This window comes from Carcharodon carcharias, chromosome 5 (genome assembly GCF_017639515.1).
Source record: "Carcharodon carcharias isolate sCarCar2 chromosome 5, sCarCar2.pri, whole genome shotgun sequence".
Taxonomy (NCBI): Eukaryota; Metazoa; Chordata; class Chondrichthyes; order Lamniformes; family Lamnidae; genus Carcharodon; species Carcharodon carcharias.
Window position 1 is genome coordinate 46,934,786 of NC_054471.1, and position 23,645 is coordinate 46,958,430.

At 43.3% G+C, this 23,645-nt stretch overlaps 1 protein-coding gene across 8 annotated transcripts in view; it reads right to left on the reverse strand.

Moving 5' to 3' along the window:
• armc2 (armadillo repeat containing 2) overlaps nucleotides 1–23,645 on the reverse strand; it is a 204,365-nt gene that overhangs the window by 178,941 nt on the left and 1,779 nt on the right. For 6 of the 8 annotated variants that reach the window (XM_041188579.1, XM_041188577.1, XM_041188580.1 and 3 more), the window contains exons 2-4: nucleotides 13,684–13,925; nucleotides 11,838–11,910; nucleotides 6,744–6,909 (exon numbers count right to left, since the gene is read on the reverse strand). In XM_041188579.1, coding sequence (XP_041044513.1) covers nucleotides 6,744–6,909; nucleotides 11,838–11,910; nucleotides 13,684–13,925 — 481 coding nt within the window. Of the gene's footprint in view, nucleotides 1–6,743; nucleotides 6,910–11,837; nucleotides 11,911–13,683; nucleotides 13,966–23,645 lie in introns of all 8 variants that reach the window. The other 2 variants (XM_041188576.1, XM_041188575.1) reach the window with 1 other exon arrangement.

A 23,645-nucleotide genomic window follows, 5' to 3' on the forward strand; every position in this document is an offset into this window, starting at 1 on the left:
CCAAAGGGCCATGCTAAAACTGAAAGTAGGTACATTCAGTGCAGGTTGGGTTTGGACTCTACATTTTTAACAATTTAAAAACCCTCTCTGCTGTCCATCATGGGGTTGAGGATTAAAATTCCCTCATTATAACACATGAGCACCATGGAAACACACATTCAAAGGGTAGAATTGACTTTGACTCACATCCATTATGCTGCTGTATATCTGCCTTGCTTCCCTGATTAACACCTTTGTCCCTGCCATTCCTGGATTGTCTCACTCCCTCCCATATCCTGTTAACCCTAATATAATGGTCATTTCTGTAGAGCCATGTTCATGAGCCACAGACTAGGCTCAACCAGATTTGACTTAACTGACAGCACTGCCACTACCTCTCCATGACCAAATCCTATTGTTACTTCAGGATCATTTTGAAGAACAAGGAGAAAACCTAAACTCCAACACAAAGTATTTCCTCAAAGCTCTTCCCCCACATATTCCTCAATGATATTAAATTTCAGGAGTCCATGAACTTTTTTGTCATCAGATTTGAGGCCATCCATGCAAATTCTTCAGTTGCTTTCTCTTCCTCAAGAGGTCTCTCACCAGAAAATCCAGAACTAAAGTTGTCAGCATCCCAGGTGCCATGGGTGTCTGCTGCTCAAATTCAATTTACTTTTTCATTGTCTGAGCAATATCAAAGGAAATTTGCTAGTATATTTAAAAAAAATGCTTCTGATTCTGAATTCTTGAAAACAGGGGTTGTGGAAACATTATTGCAAGGAAACTAGAACATTGTGTGTTAGAAATATTGCATAAAAATAAAGTAGATAATTGGATTGTGACATTAGACTATATGGTTGCTAGCATCTTTCAGTTGTTTCATCTTACAGTGCTTGACAGCCTGAGAGAATATAGTTTATACAGAGTTTTCGTTCCTCACTGATATGAAGCTATCTCCAGTGAAGTCATAAATAGGAATCATATATATAAGGAAGCAGCTTCTATTAATTAAGTCACCGGGGCTAAATTTCAAGGTGTCCTTTAAGAGAAAGTCCTAAACATCCATAGGTCCCTGAAGGTGGCAGGACAGGTGAATAAGGTGGTAAAGAAAGCATATAGAATGTTTTCCTTTATTGGACGAGGTATTGAATACAAAAGCAGGGATGCAATGATGGAACTGTATAAAATGCTGGTTAGGCCACAGCTGGAATTTTCTGAGTAGTTCTGGTCACCAAATTACAGGAAGAACATAATTGGTCTGGAGAGAGTACAGAGGAGGTTTACAAAAATGTTGCCAGGGCTGGAAAATTGCAGCTATGAGGAAAGATTGGATAGGTTAGGATTGTTTTCCTTAGAATGGAAGAGGCTGAGGAGTGACCTATATGAGATGTACAAAATTATGAGGGGCGGTAGCTGAGGGGTCAATTTCCTTGGGCATAGATTTGAGGTGATTGGTAGAAAGATTAGAGGGAACATTAGGAAAAACTTGTTCACCCAGGTTGGAGGGCATCTGGAATTCACTGCCTAAATTTGAGGTTGAGGCTGAAATGCTCAACTCATTTAAAAGGTACCTGGATCTGCACCTGAAGTGCTGTAACCTGCAAGGCTACAGACCAGGTGCTGGAAAGTGGGATTAAAAATGAGTGGCTGGTTTCTTTTTTTCTTGGCCTGCACAGAAATGATGGGCTGAATGGCCTCTTTTGGCACCATAACTTTTCTACGGTTCTATAGTTTTATGGGTGCCCTTCAGCCCATTATGCATGCACTCTTTGTTAAAGCAATCAAAAACAACTGCAGACATCTCCCCATCTCCCCACTTTCCACTGCTTGAATAATTGATCTACTGCTCCCTTAAAGGATGCCTCTGGGTCAACAATACTTTTGGCAAAGCACTCCATGCTTTATCTTTATAATAAAAAAAAATCTAACCTTACTAAAGCAAAATTGTGCAGATGCTGGAAATCTGAAACAAAATGCTGGAAAGACTCAACGGGTCAAGCAACATCTGTGGAGAGAAACAGGTTTCAAGTTGAAGACCTTTCCCCAGAACCCTCAGTTCATTGACCTGAAACGTTGGGGAGAGTGGGGGGGGGGGGGTGGATTTTATGGAGCCCGCAAGAGTGGGAAACATGGCATGACTGAATTAGGTGGGTTGCAAAATTTTGATTTCCTGATGGTGGGTTAAGGTGCAGAGGTAGTCAGTGACATGTTTGCAGCATGTCAAGCCTCATACGGACCTGTGGCAGGTTTGTACTGCAATATATTTGCATGCCATGAATACTCATCAGCGTAAAATACTTCTTAATGTAGTCTTACCTTCAAGATAAAGTCAGCAACACAGGAGAAGTTTGTTGAACCTGGTTCATATTTGTTTAAAAGTGGCGTACACCAGTCAGCTTTGTGCAGTTGTGTCTGGGGGCAGCAGTTTTCATAGTTGAACTCAACAGCACAAGGGAGGGGAGCAGAAGAATGGCAGCTTGAATGGATGCTCAGTATCGACAAGGGTGTGTCAGTGGTGAGGAGGGGGTGTGTGGAGTAGAGTCGGGAACATGGAGGAGTGGAAGAGGAATCCAAAGGAGGAGCGAGAGTGGGGTTGGTGGCATGGATGAGCGGAAGAGGAAAGGGCCGACTGTCCTGTGTGTGGTGAAGGGTGGTGGGGACAGACAAGCAAGGTAAGAAAATGAGGGACCTCAAGGGCTGTGTCAGTATACTGTCCAAATGTTGGTCCATCTCAGAATCCTGACAGGGCTTTGAGTTCACCTACAACATTTCAATTATCCCTGCTGAGAGTGACCTCAGAAAATGTTCCTTACAATGCATAGAAAGGAGGGCCAGCAAAGCCTGCAAGTTCAGCCACATCCAACAGAGTGGTGAATACAACACTGGACACTAATATGAACATTCAATAAAGAGTGAAACACAAAAATACAACATTGTTTCATGCACAATAACGGAAATGTCCCTAACTCCCCTGTAACCATCAATGTGTACCAACCATGAGGCACAGCAGTACATGTTGCTCCCTGACTAAGTTAGCTTCAACAAATAACAATGATACATACATGAATAAACTGAAACCAATTTAATGTGAATTATTTACAATTGAAATTTAAATTTGAAATAAACACCCTTTGCGCTCTCAATAAGACTTATGTTAATGGCAATGGAGCTGGGTAGGAAGTTTTTGACTATGATGCAGAGCCTCCCTGTTTGACCAGGAGGCTCCATTATAGCCCACCTGTAAGTGCATCATTGTCAACTGAATGCAGGTTTTATCACTGAAAAACATCCCCTGCTGTGGAATTGCACATGTTTCCTATGCACTCTGTTGGCACTTTAAATTTTAATTGTAATTGCGTGGGAATCGGGATAAAGCAAGAGAGCAGAAGTGGCGCTGTTTCTCTCTACAGTTGCCACTTGACCTGCTGAGTATTTCCAACATTTTTTTTGTTTCAACTATTCTAGTTCCTTGATACCAGTGATAAATTTAAAATTGTTAACTCTTTGTCAACCAAAGAAAATAGCTGATCCCCATTTACCCTATCAAAACCCTTCATTAATTTTGAAAAACCTCCATGGTTTCTCCTTTTACTCCCGATAGTTAGTTCCTCCTAACTATAGTTATGTATTTAATGTTGTGTTGGTTTGGTATAATATTTACATGGAACAAATGAGAGAGCAGAACTCATCAACAACTAAAATGAATTGTCATTCCCACTAAATTGAAGCCTGGCAACAGCTCTAAAAATACTGTACATTAACACAGAATCGTTACAGCACAGGAGGAGGCTGGGCACCATGAAGTCTCATGGCATCAGTCAAACATGGGCAAGGAAATGTCCTGCTGAATACCACATATCACCACCGCACCCACTTGCCACCCCTGCTGATGAATCAATACGCCTCCATGTTTAACACCATTAGGAGGAAGCACTGAGGATGGCAAGGGCACAGGATGTACTCTGGGTGGGGGACTTAAATGTCCATTACCAAATGTGGCTCGGTAGCACCGCCACAGACTGAGCTGGCCGAGTCCTAAGTGACATAATTGCTAGACTGGGTCTGCAGGAGGTGCTGAGTGAAGCAACAAGAGGGAAAAACATACTTGACCTCATGATCACCAACCCGCCTGCCGCAGATGCACCTGTTCACGGCAGTATCGGCAGAAGTGATCGCCGAACAGTTCTTGTGGAGATGAAATGCCATCTTCACATTGAGGATACCCTCCATTGTGTTGTGTGGCACTACCACCGTGCTAAATGGGATAGATTTCGAACAGATCTAGCAACTCAAGACTGGGCATATATGAGGCACTGTGGGCTAGCCACAGGAGCAGAACTGTACTTGAACACAATCTGTAACCTCATGGCCCAGCATATCCCCCACTCTACCATTACCATCAAGCCAGGGGATCAACCCTGGTTCAGTGAAGAGTGCAGGAGGGCATGCCAAGAGCAGCACCAAGCATACCTAAAAATGAGCTGTCAACATGCTGAAGCTATAACACAGGACTACTTGCATGCCAAACAACATAAGCAGCAAGTGATAGACAGAGCTAAGCGATTCCATAACCAACGGATTAGAACCAAGCTCTGCAGTCCTGTCACATCCAGTTGTGACTAGGGGTGGACAATTAAACAATTCACTGGAGGAGGAGGCTCCACAATTATCCCCATCCTCAATAATGGGGGAGCCTAGCACATCATTGCAAAAGATAAGGCTGAAGCATTTGCAAGAATCTTCAGCCAGAAGTGCAAAGTGGATGATCCATCTTGGCCTCATCCAGAGGTCTCCAGCATCATAGATGCTAGTATTCAGCCAAATTAATTCATTCCATGTAATATCAAGAAATGTCTGAAAGCACTGGATACTGCAAAGGCAATGGGACCTGACAATATTCCAGTACTGAAGAATTGTGTTCCAGAACGTGCGTGCCCCTAGACAAGCTATTCCAGTACGGCTTCAACACTGGCATCTACCTGGCAACTTGGAGAATTGTCCAGGTATGCCCTGTATGCAAAAAGCAGGACAAATCTAATCAGGCCAATTACTGCCTACCAGTCTACTCTCGATCATCAGTAAAGTGATGGAAGGGGTCATCAACAGTGCTATCATGTGCACTTGCTTAGCAATAACCTGCTCACTGACACTCAATTTGGGTTCCATTCAACTTCTGACCTCATTATAGCCTTGGTTCAAAAATGAACAAAAGAGCTGAACTCCAGAGGTGAGGTCAGAGTGACTTCCCTTGATATCAAGGCAGCATTTGACTAAGTGTGGCGTCAAGGAGCCCTTGCAAAACTGGACTCAGTGAGAATCGGGGTGAAACTCTCCGCTGGTTGGAGTCATACCTAGCACAAAGGAAGATGGTTGTGGTTGTTGGAGGTCAATCATCTCAGTTCCAGAACATCACTGCAGGTGTTCCTCAGGCTAGTGTCTTAGGCCCAACCATCTTCAGCTGCTTCATCAATGGCCTTCCTTCCATTATAAGGTCAGAAGCAGGGATATTCACTGATGATTGCACAATGTTCAGCACCAGTCGTGACTCCTCAGATACTGAAGCAGTCCATGAGCAAATGCAGCAAGACCTGGACAATATTCAGGCTTGGGCTGATAAATGGCAAGTGACATTCACTCCACATAAGTGCCAGGCAATGACCATCTCCAGCAAGAGTGAATCTAACCATCAGTCCTTGACATCCAATGGCATTACCATTGCTGAATCCCCCACTATCAACATCCTGGGAGTTACTAATGACCAGAAACTGAACTGGACTAGCCATATAAATACTGTGGCTACAAGAGCAGGTCAGAGGCTAGGAATCCTGTGGAGAGTAACTCACCTCCTGACTCCCCAAAAGCCTGTCCACCATCCCAAGGCACAAGTCAGGAGCGTGATGGAATACTCTCCACTTAACTGGATGAGTGCAGCTCCAACAACACTCAAGAAGCTTGACAACAAATGGGCCAAGGTAGACTCGGGGCCTGCCTCCACGCCTGTGGAAAAAAAGCCACAGAATTTTTCTGTAGTTTGGCAAATAATCTGCAAGGACCTGCCTTTGGGGTGAGAACTGAAGAAGAAGAATATTCCATGTATTGTGAAGAACACAAGAGATAGGAGCAGGAGTAAACCATACAGCTTGTCCACATGCTCCACTTTCCTGATGGCAGCAGGAGGGCATTGAGATAGTTGGGTCTAGAAATGGCAAAGGCAGGAGGTTTGAGCACCAGATGGGCTGAGGTCAGTGAAGAGGCAGGTGATGTTCTGAACATAGTCTTTGTGATAGAAAAGATGTTGGGTGAACCTTCAGTTTAGGATCCAATAGGGTACCAATGGTTGTGAACATTAGTCAACAGGATAATCAATCCTGTGCAAATTTTTATGTTAAAAACACAGGAAAGTACTGCAACAGAACTACTTCACTACACAATCTAAAAGCAATATTCTGCAGATGCTGAAAATCTGAAATAAAAGCAGAAAACACGGTCATGACCTGAAATGTTAACTCTGTTTCTCTCTCCACAGATGCTGTCAGACCTTCTGAGTATTTCCAGCATTTTCTGTTTTTATTATTTTATTGCATATATGGAGGCAAAATGAAGACTATATCTAACTTTCCCAGAAGTTATGCAGAATTAAACAAGTTGATGAATAACTCCCAATTTACTGCAAAATGTTTCAACATCGAACATGTAAAATTATACACATGCATGCACACATGCACTCACACACACACAGGAAATGGCCAGGCACTTACTTTCTTCTGGATGAATTGCTTTGTCAGGCAGAAGATTTCCCTGAGAAGCTACTTTAAATAAGCGTGCACGAGCATTGCTTACTCTTTTAATCTCTATTGGATCCAATGGAGGTTTTGGAATAGGAGGCCCTTCATCTTTGGAAGGAGAGGTAGGAATTTTTGGTTTCTGTAACAAAAGAAAACAAGAATTCTAAACCAAATTGCAATAATTTAATGAGATGAAATCCTTTCAAAGTTTTGAAATCCCATTAAGTGCTCCTACTAAATTCAGTGTACAACAAGCACTTAGATAAATAGAAAAGGACTAGCTACTGCAAACTTTTTAAATAATTAATTTTATACCTTCAAATGTGCTCAGCAACATGTGGAATATCAGAGCAAGATAACATAAATCTTTTCTATGATTGGCCTATGAATGTTATCAAGTACTTCTGGGATACATAATAAACCACCTTCATGTTTGCTCCAATAATGCTCAATTTTCCAAATTTCAGAAAACCAACCATTGCTGCTCAGTGTGATATTTTCGATTTCCCACACCAAGCCTTCTGTGTGGCCAGTCAGAGTGAACTTACCACCTCTACTGGCAATTCATGGGCAATTTGGACATGAACCTGATAAAAACTGAGCTGTAACTACTTAAACTAATTTTACCTAGATCTCATACACCTGACAGAGGCCAGAGAATAAAGTTGCATTATTCTTACTGATTTTGAACTCAGGTGCCCATGATAAAAGGAAGTTATACCCATTAGAGCAATGGCACCTGACAAAATTGCTCATGTATGTCCTATCCACAAAATAAAGGACATATCAAACACAGCCAATTATTATTATATCAGCCTTCTCTCAATGCTCAGTGGGAAGGAGCCATCAAATAACACCTGCTCACCAACATTCAGGTTTGGTGCCAAAATCACTTGGTTCCACAATTCATCGAACTTGAACCAGATATGGGATGGAATTTTATGGTCCCAACAAAGTCAATGGACTTTTGAATGGCTCACTGCATTTAACGGCCCCACCTCACTGCGACGGGGCCGTGAAATTCCGCCCATGGATTGAAGAAATGAGTGCCACAGGAGAAGGTATATTAGTCAAACTCAACAACAAGACAGCATTCAACCAGAGTCCTAATAATACCAATGCCCACTGAATCAAAAGGAAAATCCTCCAACAGCTAGATTCATACCTGACACACAGGAAGATGCCTGTGGTTGTTTCAGCTAGTTCACTGCAGCCCAGCAAGGATTCCTTGGGGAGAAGAGGCTGGCAGATCACAGGGCAGAAGACTTTGGATTGTGGGGGTTAGGGTCACAGGATTGTAGCAGCAAGAAGAGGCTAGGGTGGGGTGCCAGGGGAAACACTCCTGCCTAAAACACAGTGTTATAAAGTGCACTAATCTGCTTGACCCTACTGCTCCCTTCTCCATTTCGCGGCTGGGTTTCCCAAGCCCAGGGAAACCTGGCTAGGCAATGAAGAAAGGATATTTCCTTACCCAAGAAAGGATATCTTTGCCATAAAGGGAGCGCAGCAAAGGTTCACCAGACTGATTCCTGGGAAGGCAGGGTTGTCATATGAGGAGAGATTGGGTCGACTAGGCCTCTATTGATTGGAGTTTAGAAGAATGAAAGGTGATCTCATTGAAACATATAAAATTATGACAGGGCCGGGCAGACTAAATGTAGGGATGATGTTTCCTCTGGCTGAGGGGTCTAGAATAAGGGGTCACAGTGCCAGGATACAGGGTAGGTCATTTAGGACCGAGATGAGGAAAAACTTCTTCACTCAGAGGGTGGTGAACCTGTGGAATTCTCTACCACAGGGGGCTGTAGAGGCCAAGTCACTGAATATATTTAAGAAGGAAATAGATAGATTTCTAAACTCTAATTGCGTCAAGGGGTATGGGGAGAGAAGGGAGTATAGCGTTGAGATAGAGGATCGGCCATGATCATATTGAACGGCAGAGCAGGCTCGAAGGGCTGAATGACCTATTCCCGCTCCTATTTTCTATATTTCTACGTTAAATTTAAAATAGATTCTTTACTGCAGTGTTGAGTCCGATTTAAACATTGCAAGATATTTTGCCCCTCTAGAGTGAGGCACATGAACTCATTCTGCTACCATAAAAATGGCAATTAGCACTTACACAGCAGGTTGGGTGGAATCAGTTTGCAAGATTTTTAATTTTACCCCTCTCCTCCTACCCATTGTAGGGTAATTAATGTTGACCTGTGTGTCAACAGGATATTCTATCACAGACAACATCAAAAACTTTGGTCTTATCCAACAACCACAATTATAAACTTTCTAGCAAGGAACACTAAAAAGCAATCAGGAATAAGAATCTTGGTTTGTATTTGCATACCTTATTCAGAAGCATTGAAGCCAACTACACTGCCCAACTGGTGGTGAGGGTGTGGGGTGGGGGTGGGGGTGGGGGGAGGTGAATGGGGGAGGGGTAGTGGGGATCATCAATACTGCAACAAAATTACAGGAGGACATTAATAAACTTGAAGAATGGGTAATAATTGAAAAATCAGGTTCAATAAAGATAAATGTGAGGTAGTACATTTTGGTAGGAAGAAAACAGAGTTCACTTATTACTTGGAAGGTGCGAGTCTAGGTGGGGAGGTGAACAAAGGGATCTTAGAGTACAAATACACTAATCACTAAAAGTTGTACGACAGGTTAGCAAGGCCATTAAAAAGAAAGCAAACCAAGCAATATTCTTTTTCTAGATGGATAGAATTGAAAAGTAGGGAAGTTCTGCTAAACTTCTTATGGACCTTGGTTGACCACACTTAGAGTACGGTGTGCAGATCTGGTCACCATATTATAAAAAAAATGTAGAGGCACTAGAGAAGGTGCAGAGAAGATTTACAAGGATGAACTCAGAATTGCGTGAATACATATATCAGGAAAGGATGGACAGGCTGGAAAAGAAAGGCTGAGGGGTGAGCGGATAAATAGGGGTCTTTAAAATCAAGGAACATTTTGATAGAATGGATACAGAGAGAACGTTTCTACTTGTGTGAAAGAATGTAACTAGGAGGTCAGTAATATAAGATAGTCACCAAGAAATCCAATGGGGAATTCAGAAGAAACGTTTTTACCTAAAGAATGGTGAGAAAGTAGAACCCACTATCACAGGAGGCAGTTGAAGTGAATCAAATAGATGCATTTAAGTCGAGGCTCAATAATTATATGAGGGAGAAAGGAATAGAAAGTTACAGGGTTCCTCTAGGGAAGGAAATGTGCCGTCCTTACCGAGTCTACATGTGACTTTAGACCCACAGCAATGTGGTTGGCTCTTAAATGCCCACGGAACAAGGGCAATTAGGGATGAGTAATAAATGCTGGCCAGCCAGCGATGCCCAAACCCCATGAATGAATTAAAAAAACAATAGATTTAGATGAGGAAATATGGGAGGAGGCTCGTGGGGCATAAATAACAGCTTGGACTGGTGGGGCCAAATGGCCTATTTCTCTTTGTATAACCTATGTAATCCTAGCTGCTGCCTCGCCTTTTAACTTGGTATAAAACATGGATTGAAACTGTCCACCAACATTCATTACAAGCCTACTGACTCCCACAGCTACCTCGACTACAGCTCCTCACACCCCGCTTCCTGGAAGGACTCCATCCCATTCTCCCAGTTCCTTCACCTCCGTCGCATCTGTTCTGATGATGCCACTTTCAAAAACAGTTCCTCTGACATATCTTCCTTCTTCCTTAACCGAGGTTTTCCACCCACGGTGGTTGACAGGGCCCTCAACCGTGTCCGGCCCATTTCCCACGCATCCGCCCCCACACCTTCCTCTCCCTCCCAGAACCATGATAGGGTCCCCCTTGTCCTCACTTATCACCCAAACAGCTACCGCAATCAAAGGATCATCCTCCACCATTTCCGCCAACTCCAGCATGATGCCACTACCAAACACATCTTCCCTTCACCCCCCTGGCAGCATTCCGTAGGGATCATTCCCTCCGTGACACCCTAGTCCACTCCTCCATCACCCCCTTCTCCTCAACCCCCTCCCATGGCACCTTCCCATGCAACCGCAGAAGGTACAACACCTGCCCCTTTACTTCCCCTCTCCTCACCGTCCAAGGGTCCAAACATTAATTTCAAGTGAAGCAGCATTTCACTTGCACTTCCCTCAATTTAGTCTATGCATTCGCTGCTCCAAATGCGGTTTCCTCTACATTGGAGAGACCAAACGCAGACTGGATGACAGCTTTGCGGAACACCTTCGGTCTGTCCTCAAGCATGACCCAGACCTCCATGTCGCTTGCCATTTCAACACTCCACCCTGCTCTCTTGCCCACATGTCCGTCCTTGGCCTGCTGCAGTGAAGCTCAACACAAACCGGAGGAACAGCACCTCATCTTCCGACCAGGCACTTTACAGCCTTCCGGACTGAATATTGAGTTCAACAATTTTAGATCATGAACTCTGTCCCCCATCCCCACCCCCTTTCCGATCCCCCTTTTTTCCAATAATTTATATAGATTTTTCTTTTCCCATCTATTACCATTATTTTTAAATGTATTTCCATCCATTGTTTTATCTCTACCTTTTAGCCTATTTCAATCCCTTCCCCCCACCCCAACCCCACTAGGGCTATCTGTACCTTGCTCGTCCTGCTTTCTACCCTTAATGTCACCTATTACCACATTCCTTAGATAATATCACCACCTTCAACACCTTTTTGTCCTTTTGTCTATGACATCTTTTAGCTATCTCCACCTATCACTGGCCCTCTATCCAGCTCTACTTGTCCCACCACCACCACCCCCCCTTAAACCAGCTTTTATTTCACCTCTTTTCTATTTTTCTTTAGTTCTGTTGAAGAGTCATACAGACTCGAAACATTAACTGTGTTCCTCTCCGCAGATGCTGTCAGACCTGCTGAGTTTTTCGAGGTATTTTTATTTTTTTTTGGATTGAAAATGGGTTGGCATAGCTTTATATCACAGACTGCATTTGCCCATTCAGCTATATCGCTGGTCCAGATGAGAATTTTATTCCACATCTATTTTAAAATAATTTGAAGAAAATCGACATCACTGTCTTCTGCTATACTCACAAAATCAAGTGGGGTGAGGCGTGCTCCTGATATAGGTCTTGAATCACTACCTTCAAAACTCCGAGCATGGAGGCTGTAGAAATAAAGCATGGGACTTATTTCTTAGAGAACCTCTTTATTTTGAGTTTCTTTATATGTTAGGTTTAAAGACAATGTAAAGTACAAAAACAAATTGCTTGGAGTGAAAAATTTAAATATTACAGCTTTTGAATATTGATCCACGATCTTTTGAGAAGTCAAGACAAGCAATATACCCAACATTTTGTGAATCGAAGTCATTGCATGGGCAACACAAACATAGCTGACTGGAACACCAAAGTCGTGAGCTGGGTGCTGTTTTCTCACAAATGACCTCAATTGCTACAAATCAAAAGTCAGATATTATCCCCCACTAAGTCTGATGACATTACAAAGGCAGTTATGAAGATTTCTTCATGAAATGGGCAATGTAGAGACAGATAATAACCAAAACAATTCTGCCCCAAATTAAAGATTTGAAGTGTGCTATTGCATACCTTCAGGTATCCAGTAATGACGTGGCACTGTGCAGACCTGTGACCAAGTAGCCCATAAACAAAAAGAGCAAGTTGAACTCGATGAAAATAAGGACATGAATAAGAATTGAGTGTAGTCACACAGGTCTGAGATGATCTGTAACAGCATATCTATATTCCCCAAGGTCTGCCTGCTTGTTCCCCTCTGTGAGTCAACCTTAAAGCTCCTCCCTTGGTGAACGCAGGCTCTGTGAGTGGTCTGATTTGCATCTTGCTTAGCTCCTTGAACATGAGGATAATGGATCAAACAACAACCACCCCTGAAAAAAAATCAACTGAAAATCCTTCATTGTAACTGGTATGTTAACACAGTTCCATGCTGCTGCCTGAGATTGGAATCAATGTTGGAGATGAGGCAGAGGGTTCAGCTGTCACTTGCATATCACCTGGACTTGTCCTTTTGTCCGGATATATTGGATGCAGTTAAAGGGAAACATCCACACAACCCTCATGTACCCACTATATTTTGTCTTGAGGTATCCTGTGGAAATACTTCTGGACTTGGGAATAAAGCGTTTAATGGATGTTCTGTTTGCTATGCATGGTTGCTATCGGTTGCCATGTCATTTTGTTCAGTCTACAAAAAGCAATTATGAAAAGGTGTTCAATTTTACAGAATTATGTATTCCCTTCCACCTCTTTCAATTCAAATTTATTCATTTATAGTCTCCATTTTAAAATGATTGCATACAGGAAGCAGTGGAATGCAACCGTCAAAGAGCTCTTGTTTGTGCATTGGGTCTTTACTTGATGATGGTAAGAATCTGTATTTCTCTTCTCCTCCCAGTTCACGGTGTAGGATGAGCAAAAAGACGTCCTACTCCAAACCAACCCCATTATAACTATTCGAATCCTCTTTCAACTGCCAATAGCAATGTATGTTTTCTGCAGCTTTTCCTGTAGTGGACCTCAGCACAATATTGTTTTTTTTTTAAATTCATGCCTTTTTTTCAGTTTTACTGTTAATTAGCTTAATCTTGTCTCAGGTATTTTGCTGTCAAGAACTTGTGCACAAGTTTGTGCATTATTGCAATATTAGTATTTTGTTGTATACAAGGCAAAGGCTACCTTTTCCGTAACTTTGCTTTGGTTTTTCTCATAAACTGAGATATTGATGGTTAATTCAAAAATTCCAACAATAAAACAGTTGAAATAAAATTGAGACCGGAATAAAATACTCTATGTTCACTCCAAAACAATGTTGACATATAAAATGAATCTAGAATGATAATATACTGAAATTTACAACACAGTTATTCATTGAAATAAATCCAAATGATTGCTGTTTCTACCTGAATGCAGAAGGAGGTCTATTCTCAGGTGTACGGGAAGAGGTAGACCCAAAAAGTTTCCTCTGATCATCTTTAGGAGTAAATGGTCTTTGAGTCTTTAAAATTCTCAATGAAGAACGGGCCTCACTAATGATCTCAGCACTAGTCTTCAGTTGAGATGGTGAACCTCCAATCACAGTGGCAGCTTTTACAGAGCTTTTAGTCCTTGAAGACTTCATCCTTCCCATAACAGATGAGCAGCCCTGAAAATTATCCATATGATATACACGATATACACAAACACTATCAAAAGAAACAAAAAGTACCAAAATTAAGAATCTATTCCTCAGTGAAAATACACTGAACATTTCATATTTACCCTAGAATACAGTTTCCCTGATAAATTAGCAAGCAATAAAATGCTTAGAGTAAACCAAACCTTTGGGCATGCAACATCACAAATGAGCAAAGGAAATTATTGCAATTATGCAAAGGTTTGTAATTAAACTACCAACCCTCCCTTATTATTACTGGGTAAATGCACTGAATTTCACAGAGGTAATTCATTACTTTTGATATTGACAGTACTGTTCCCACCAATTCTATTTTTCTTTCAACACAACAGATCATGAACAAATGGGATTAGTAAGATTAGCATCTGCTGTACTTTGCTTTTGCTTTATATTCCTTAACATAACTGAAATCTCTGGCTATACATAGCTCTTGGACCTTAAGGTAACAAATGGGCAAACAGCAGTTTCTAGCTAAACAACAGGTGTTTCAAAATGGCCCAAGATGGCCCTCGAACATCAGTTCCCTTGGGAGCACCTCACTGTGCACCTCTATCCTGGGCCAGCTTTGCCCTTTCTCTCCCAATTTCCTCTCTTACACTGTTAAACTGATATTTTAAACCACCACTGCCCATTCCAAGACCATGCTGTTTGTTTCCTCAGTGAGCACAGGATCATACCTCAAATTTCACTTCCAAATTCCTCGACTTTTCTGGACATCAAGACTACATTCCTACACTGAACCACACCATACGTATGACTCAGTTGCTGTGTCTCCAATCTTCTGATCTGTTGCTTAAAATGGTAAAGTAACTTTGATTAGTTACAACCCTTGCCCCACAGCTGCTGTTTTCTGCTGTGCCTGATTGGCCTACTGGTAACTACAGTCCAGTTCCTGACCAGAGGTTCACTCTCCAGGGCCAAGGTAAATTTCTTCGTCATTTTTGGATCTTATGGTGACCTCTGATTTGCCCATTACTCTTCTGCCCTGCAATTGTTTCTTCACATCTCCTGGATCTTCATTCCCACAAAAATATCTCCATCAGTGCATCCTCCATCACTACAATAGCATTTTGACTTTAATCTCCCTCCACACCAATCTCCGAACTTGGTTAATGTTCCATGTTAACTCCACCCCACCTATGTCAACTTTATCCCACCATAGGACCTCACTCTTTAAATTTGGACTCCCTCCTATTGTCTCCTCTCTATTCCTGATCTACTAACAGGATATATGTATCTTAAAAACTACTATGCAATCAATGGCGAATATAATTTGAATTTTTCTGTGTCGGGTCACGTGCACATTTTGGCTGCTGCTCTAGAACTGAGGAAATTATTTCTTTTTCCACTTTTTTTCTATCCCTTTTCCACTTTGTTTCCCTTTATCCCTCCTAGACCACTCTCACCTGTCATCATGCATCCTTTCACTTCTTCCCTTTTGGGTACTTTGTCCTCCCAAACCCAACCTTACATCTTCCTACTCGGCTTCCAACGTCCCAGGCCTGACCCCATTTTTGATACGTCTACAGATTCCTCCTGTGCCATACTCCAAAAGGGTCATAAAGGCTCTTGTTGCTGCCTCCTTACAAGCAATAACCCCAACTGCCCAATCCTCTACTTTCCACCCTCTTAGCCCACTAATTTTGCCAATCCCCTTCCCATCAAACTCATTCTTTCCAGTGCTAGCCATGTGGATTCTGCTAACAGGTCAGTTTTCTTCACCCCTCTCCCCCTCCAGAATAACAGAAGATAATCTGTTGAATGTGGAGGTTGGTAGGTGGAAGGCCAGTTACAATGCAATACTATTGTGATTCTGGGAAAACAAATGAAGGAGATTTTTTAAAAAAAATTCATTCATGGATGTGAACATCGCTGGCTAGGCCAGCATTTATTGCCCATCCCTTAATTGCCCTTGTTCAGGGGGGTCTGAAAGCATTTAAGAGTCAATCACATTGGGTCTGGAGTCACATGTAGGCCAGACCAGGTAAGAATGGCAGATTTCCTTCCCTATGAGCAATGGTTTTAATTCCAGATTTTTATTGAATTCAAATTCCACTATGGTAGGATTTGAACCTAGGTCCCCAGAGCCTTACCCTGGGTCACTGGATTATTAGTTTAGCCACAATACCAGACAATATATTGCCTCCCCACTCTAGAAATGCAAGAAATGGAATGGACATGATCGAGGACCCTGTCAACAACAATGGAAGGAATTCTCAGACCAAGAAAAAGATACATCAGAAGCACTGATAGGACAGATGGAAACTTATTCCTGAGTGATTAAGCCCTTGTCCCAAGACTGTGTCCTTGTGTTCTAGATTCCCGTCAGGGGGACAACGCTCAGTGTCTACTTTGTCAAGCCCTTTCAGAATCTTGTATGCTTCAATGATATCACATCTCATTCTTCTAAACTCCAGAGGGTGCACCCCAATTTATATAACTCATCATAGGACAACCCTCTTATCCTAGGAACCAATCTAGTGAATCTTATTTTATATTCATGGGATGTGGGTATCATGGCATGGCCAGCATTTGTTGCTCATCCCTAATTGTCCTTGAGAAGGTGATGTTGAGTCACCTTCTTGAACCACTGCAGTCCACGCAGTGCTGTACGGAAGAGAGTTTCAGGATTTTGATCCAGCAACAGTGAAGTAACACGATATTGTTGCAAGTCAGGCACTTGCAGGCGGTGCTGTTCCAATGCATCTGCTGCCCTCCCCAGCATTTGAAAGCACTGTCAAAGGGGCCTTGGTGAGTTGCTGCAGTGCATCTTGTACATGGTACACACTGCTGCCACTATGATTCAGTGCTGGAGGGAGTGAATGTTTATGGTGGCGGATGGGGTGTCGATCAAATGGGCTGCTTTGTCCTGGATTATGTCAAGCTTCTTCAGTGTTCTTAGAGCTGCACTCATCCAGGCATATGGAGAGTATTCCATCATCACACGTGACTTGCGCCTTGTAGATGGTGAGTTACTTGCCTCAGAATTCCAAGCTTGTGAACTGCTCTTGTAGCCACATTATTTGTAACCTGCCGCTTGACTGCCTCTAAGGCACGTATAACCTTCCTTAAATATGGAGACCAAAACTGCACACTATACTCCAGGTGTTATTTCACCAACACCCTATACAATTGTAGTAAGCCTTCTTTAATCTTACACTCCAATTTTCTTGCAACGAAGGCCATCATGCCATTGCCTTCCTAATTGTTTGTATGTGTATATCCAAGCCTCTGTGAATATCAACATTTAAATGTTTCACGATTTTTGAAAAATATTCTACTCTTCTTTTGTTATCATTAAAGTAAATAACCTCACACTTACTCACATTATACCCTTACTGCCACCTTGTTTCCCAACTCACTTAACCTATTTCTCTTTGTAACCTCTTATGTTCTCCTCTCAGCTTACATTCCCACCTAGTTTTTTTTTATCATATCTGGCTCATCATTTCGATCCCACAAGGAGCCCAAGTGGAATTTCTTTTCTTCGTTCAAAGGATGTGGGCATCACTGGTGAGGCCAGCATTTATTGCCCGTTCCTAAATGCCCTTGAGAAGGTGGTGGTGTGCTGCTTGTTGAACCGCAACAGTCCAGGAGTGCTAGGAAGGGAATTCGAGGATATTGACCCAGTGACAATGAAGGAATGGCGATATATTCCAAGTCAGGATCGTGTGTGGCTTGGAGGTGAAGTTGCAGGTGGTGGTGTTCCCATGCATCTGTTGCTCCTATCCTTCTAGACAGTAGAGATCACAGGTTGGAAGGTGCTGGCGAAGAAGCCTTGGTGAGTTGCTGCAGTGCATCTTGTAGATGGTACACACTGATGCCACTGTGCATCAGTGGTGCATGGAGTGAATGTTAAAGATGGTGGATGGGGTACCAATCAAGCTGGCTACATTGTCCAGGGAAATGGGGAGTATTCCATCACACTCCAGACTTATGCCTTTTAGATGGTCAACAGGTTTTGGGGAGTCAGGAGATGAGTTATGCTCTGCAGAATTCCCAAACTCTGACCTGCTTTTGTGACCACAGTATTTATGTGGCTGGTCCAGTTCAATTTCTGGTCAATGATAACCCCTAGGATGTTGATAGTGGGGGATTCAATGACTGTAATGCCACTGAATGTCATTGGCTGGCACTTGTGTGGTGTGATTGTCATGCTGCATATGGGCATGGATTTTTTCAGTATCTGAGGAGTACATTGCACAATCAGCAAACATCCTCACTTCTAACCTTATGAAGAAAGCAAAGTCATTGATGAAGCAGCTGAAGATGGTTGGGCCTAGGACACTAGCCTGAGGAACTCCTGCAGTGATGTCCTGGAACTGAGATGATTGACCTCTGACAACCACAACCATCTTCCTTTGTGCTAGGTATGACTTCAATCAATGGAGATTTTTACCCCTGATTCCATTGACTCCAGTTTTGCAAGGGCTCTTTGATGCCACACGTGGTCAAATGCTGCCCTGATGTCAAGGTCAGTCACTCTCACCTCACCCCTGGAGTTCAGTTCTTTTGTCCATATTTGTAGCTGTACAACAACTTGGCTAGGGGAGTGGCTAGTTCTGATGAGAAACTTTCCTCACAGGGGGTCATGAGTTTATGGAACTCTCTTCCTCAAATGGCGGTAGAAGCAGAGTCTTTGAATATTTTTAAGGCAGAAGTAGATAGATCTTGATAAGCAAGGATGTAAAAGGTTATCGGGGTAGGCGGGAATGTGAAATGAGGTTACAATCAGATCACCCATGATCTTATTAAATGGTGGAGTAGGGCTCGACAGGCTGAGTGGTCTACTCCTGCTCCTAATTCGTATGTTTGTAAGTTCATAAATCTTCAGTACTACTGCCAGAATATTGTCAGGTTCCATAGCCTTTGCAGTATACAGTGGTGCCTTCAGCTGTTTCTTGGTATCACAGGGAGTGAATCGAATTGGCTGAAGACTGGCATTTGTGATGCTGGGGACCACAGGAGGAGGCCAAGATGGCTCATCTACTCAGCACTTCTGGCTGAAGATGGCTGCAAATGATTTGTTGGTTGTGAGATTGCTTAGTTTTGCCTATCGCATGCTGCTTTTGCTCTTTGGCATGCAAGTAGTCCTGTGTTGTAGCTTTACCTAGTTGACACCTCATTTTTAGGTATGCCTGGTGCTGCTCCTGGCATGCCCTCCCGCACTCTTCAATGAACCAGGGTTGATCCCCTAGCTTGATGGTAATGGTAGAGTAAGGGACATGCCTGGCTACGAGGTTATAGATTGTATCCGAGTACAATTTTGCTGCTGCTGATTGCCCACAGCGCCTCATGGATGCCCAGTCTTGAGTTGCTAGATCTGTTCGAAAACCCTCTCATTTAGCACAGTGGTAGTGCCACACAACATGATGGAGAGTACCCTCAATGTGAAGATGGAATTTTGTCAAGTATGCTTTTCCCTCTTGTTGGTTCCCTCACCACATGTTGAAGACTCAGTCTACCATCCATATCCTTTAGGACTCAGCTAGCTCGGTCAGTCGTGGTGCTACCAAGCCACTCTTAGTGATGGACATTGAAGTCCCCCCACCGTTCTGTGTACATTCTGTGCCCTTGCTACCCTCAGTCCTTCTTCCAAGTGATGTTCAACATAGAGGAATACTGATTCATCGGCTTATGGTGGGTTGTTGGGTGGGGGGGGGGAGGGGACGGAGGGGGGGAGGGTGTGTGTGTGTGCAGTAGGTGGTAACCAACAACAGATTTCCTTGCCCATGTTTGACCCGATGCCATAAGACTTTACGTGGTCCACATTCAATATTGAAGACTCCAAGGGCAACTCTCCCCCGATCACTGTGCCACCAATTCTGGTGAGTCTGTCCTGTGGGTGGTACAGGGTATACCCAGGGGCAGTGATGTCTAGGGCTAAGCCTGTAAGGTATGATTTCGTGAGTATATGCGTGACAATTCCCCTGTTATGACACGGCAGATGATGTATGCCAGGTTGATCAAATTCAAGAGGGAAAATTGATCACGCAGTCACAACGATTTTGTAATTTGTATTTTATTTCAAGATGTGTGCCCGAATTCAGAAGAAGTCTGCCACGACTTCAGAGATTTTTTAAAAAAGATTTCAAGCACAAATATAGGTCTACAAATTACTAATATAACTCCTAAATCCCCTAATTAATCTGGCTTCCAGTTACACCCCTGTTAAGGCAACAGGAAACAAAAAAATAGATTTTAAATAGATTCCAGTCAATTAGCACAATACCCTGGACAGTAGAGTGCCAAATGGCTTTTCCCAACTTCTGTTTCTGTAGACAGCAGCTTAATGCACAAATACTGGAGGCTTTTCACACTTCTTGCAGATCTTACAAAGCCTTCCCTGACAGATAGCTTCATTCATGTTTCTCCCTTTTTAATGTAAATTCCATTGTTCCCATATGTCTTCAGAACTTTACTTTTATCATAATATAAATCTTTTCATGGTGCTAATATTGTCAGAAGCCTTTGGGAAAAATAAACACACTGCTTGTCCTAGCTTCTCTGGTTAGGTGTAACATCCTACCATCTTGTTGAAATTCAAATTACCCTGATTTATCTAAAAATGCAAATTCTCCTCACCTCACATTCTAAAACTTCAGACATGTTTACATTTTTAGCATTTCAAACCTAGCTTCTTTTGATGAGTCAAAGCCGCCAAAGAGATGTCTCCAATTCAATGAAACACACACACCACACTATAAACCTACTTTTACATGAACTGCTTCAGTATCTGAGGGGTCGCGAATGGTGCTGAACATCATGCAATCATCACCGAACATCCCCACTTCTGACCTTATTATGGATGGAAGGATGGTTATTGATGAAGCAGCTGAAGATGGATGAGCTGAGGGCACCAACCTGAGGAACTCCTGCAATGATGTACTGGAGATGAGATGACTGACCTCCAACAACCACAACCATCTTCCTTTGTGCTATGTATGACGCCAACCAGCAGAGAGTTTGCCTCTGATTCCATTGATTCTAGTTTTGCTAGGGCTCCTTGATGCCACACTTAGTCAAATGCAGCCTTGATGTCAAGGACAGTCACTCTCACCTCACCTCGGGAGTTCAGCCCTTTTGTCCATGATTGAACCAAGGCTATAATGAGGTCAGGAGCTGTATGGCCCTGGTGGAACCCAAACTGGGTGCCAGTGAGCAGGTTATTGCTAAGCAAGTGCTGATTGATATCACTGTTGGTGGCCCCTTCCACTATTTTACTGATGATTGAGAGTAGACATATGGCTAAGTTGGATTTGTCTTGATTTTTGCGTACATGACATACCGGGACAATTTTCCACATAGCCAGGTGGATGCAATGTTGTAGCTGTTTTGGAACAGCTTGTCTAGGGGTGCGGCAAGTTCTGGAGCACAAGTCTTCAGTACTATTGCCGGAATATTGTCAGTCTTTGCAGTATCCAGTGCCTTCAGCCGTTTCTTGATATCACGTGGAGTAAATTGAATTTACTGATGACTGGAATCCGTGATGCTGGGGACTCCGGAGGACTTCGAGATAGATCATCCACTCGGCACTTCTGGCCGAAGGTTGTAGCAAATGCTTCAGCTTTATCTTTTGCACTGATGTGCTGGTCTCCATCATTGAAGATGGGGATATTTGTGGAGCCTCCTCCTCCACTGAGTTGTTTAATTGTCCACCACCATTCACGACTGGATGTGGCAAGACTGCAGAGCACTGGCTGTGGGATCCATTGGTTGTGGGATTGCTTAGCTCTGTCTATCATTTGTTCCTTTGCTTTCTGGCATGCAAGTAGTCCTGTGTTATAGGTTCACCAGGTTGACAACTCATTTTTAGGTATGCCTGGTGCTGCTCCTGCCCCCCTGCACTCTTCATTCAACAAGGGTTGATCCCCTGGCTTGATGGTAATAGTAGAGCAGAGGATATGCTGGGCCATGAGGTTACAGATAGTGCTCAAGTGCAATTCTGCTACTGCGGATGGCCCACAGTGCCTCATGGTTGTCCAGTCCTGAGTTGCTAGATGTGTTCGAAATCTATCCCATTTAGCACAGTGGTAGTGCCATACAGCACAATGGAGGGTATCCTCAATGTGAAGGTGGGACTTCGTCTCCACAACGACTGTGTGGTGGTCACTCCTAGTGATACTGTCATGGACAGATTCATCTGCAGCAGGCAGGTTGGTGAGGATGAGGTCAAGTATGTTTTTCCCTCTTGTTGGTTCCCTCACCACCTGCCGAAGACTCAGTCTAGTAACTATGTAATTTAGGATGTGGCTAGCTCGATCAGTAGTGGTGCTACCGAGCCACTCTTGGTGATGGACACTGAAGTCCTTCACCCAGGGTATATTCTGCTCCCTTGCCCCTTCCTCCAAATGCTGTTCAACATGGAGGAGCACTGATTCATCAGCTGAGGGAATGGTAATCAGCAGGAGGTTTCCTTGTCCATGTTTGACCTGAAGCCATGAGACTTCATGGGGTCCGGAATCGACCTCGAGGACTCCCAGTGCATCTCCCTCCCGATTGTATACCACTGTGCTGCCACTTCTGCTAGGTCTGTCCTGCCGGTGGGACAGGACATACCCAGGGATGGTGATGGTGGTATCTGGGACATCTGTAAGGTATGATTCTGTGAGAATGACTATGTCAGGGTGTTGCTTGACTAGTCTGTCAGACAGCACTCCCAATTTTGGCACCAGCCCTCAGATGTTAGTAAGGTGGACTTTGCAGGGTCGACACTGCCGTTTTCTGTGCCCAGGTCGATGCCAGACCGACCACCCGGTTTCATTCCTTTTTTGCGACTTTTGTAGGGGTTTGATACAACTGAGTTGCTTGCTAGGCCATTTCTGAGGGCATGTAAGAGTCAACCACAAGGGAGTCACATGTAGGCCAGACCAGGTAAGGACATTAGTCAACAAAATGGGTTTTTACAACAATTGACAATAGTTTCATGATCATCATTAGACTTTTAATTCCAGATCTTTTTGCTGAATTCAAATTCCACCATCTGTCGTGGTGGGTTTGGAACCCGGGTTCCCTGAGCATAACCCTGAATCTCTGGATTACTAGTCTAGTAACAATACCACTATACAATCTCCTCCACATCCAAATGCAGCAAGATCTCGACAATATCCAGGCTTGGGCTGACAAGTGCAAGTAACATTCTTGCCATACAAGTGTCAGGCAATGACCACCTCCAACAATAGAGAATCCAACTATCACCCCTTCATATTCAATGGAACTACCATCACTGAATCCCCCACTATCAACATCCTGGGGATTACCATTGAGCAGGTCAGAGGCTAGGAATCCTGCGACAAGTAACTCACCTCTTGACTCACCAAAGCCTGTCCACAAGGCACAAGTCAGGAGTGTGATGGAATATTCTCCACTTTCATGGATGAGTGCAGCTCCAACAACACTCAAGAAGCTTGACGCCGTCCAGGACAAAGCAGTCTGCTTGATTGGCACCACATCCACAAACATTCACTCCCTCCATCACTGACGTACAGTAGCAGCAGTGTGTACCATTTACAAGATGCACTGCAGGAATTCACCAAGGCTCCTTAGATAGCATCTTCCAAACCTACGACCACTACCATCTGGGCAACAGATAGATGGGAACACCGCCACCTGGAAATTCCCCTCCAAGTCACTCACCATCCTAACTTGGAAATATATCGCTGTTTCTTCATTGCTGCTGGGTCAAAATCC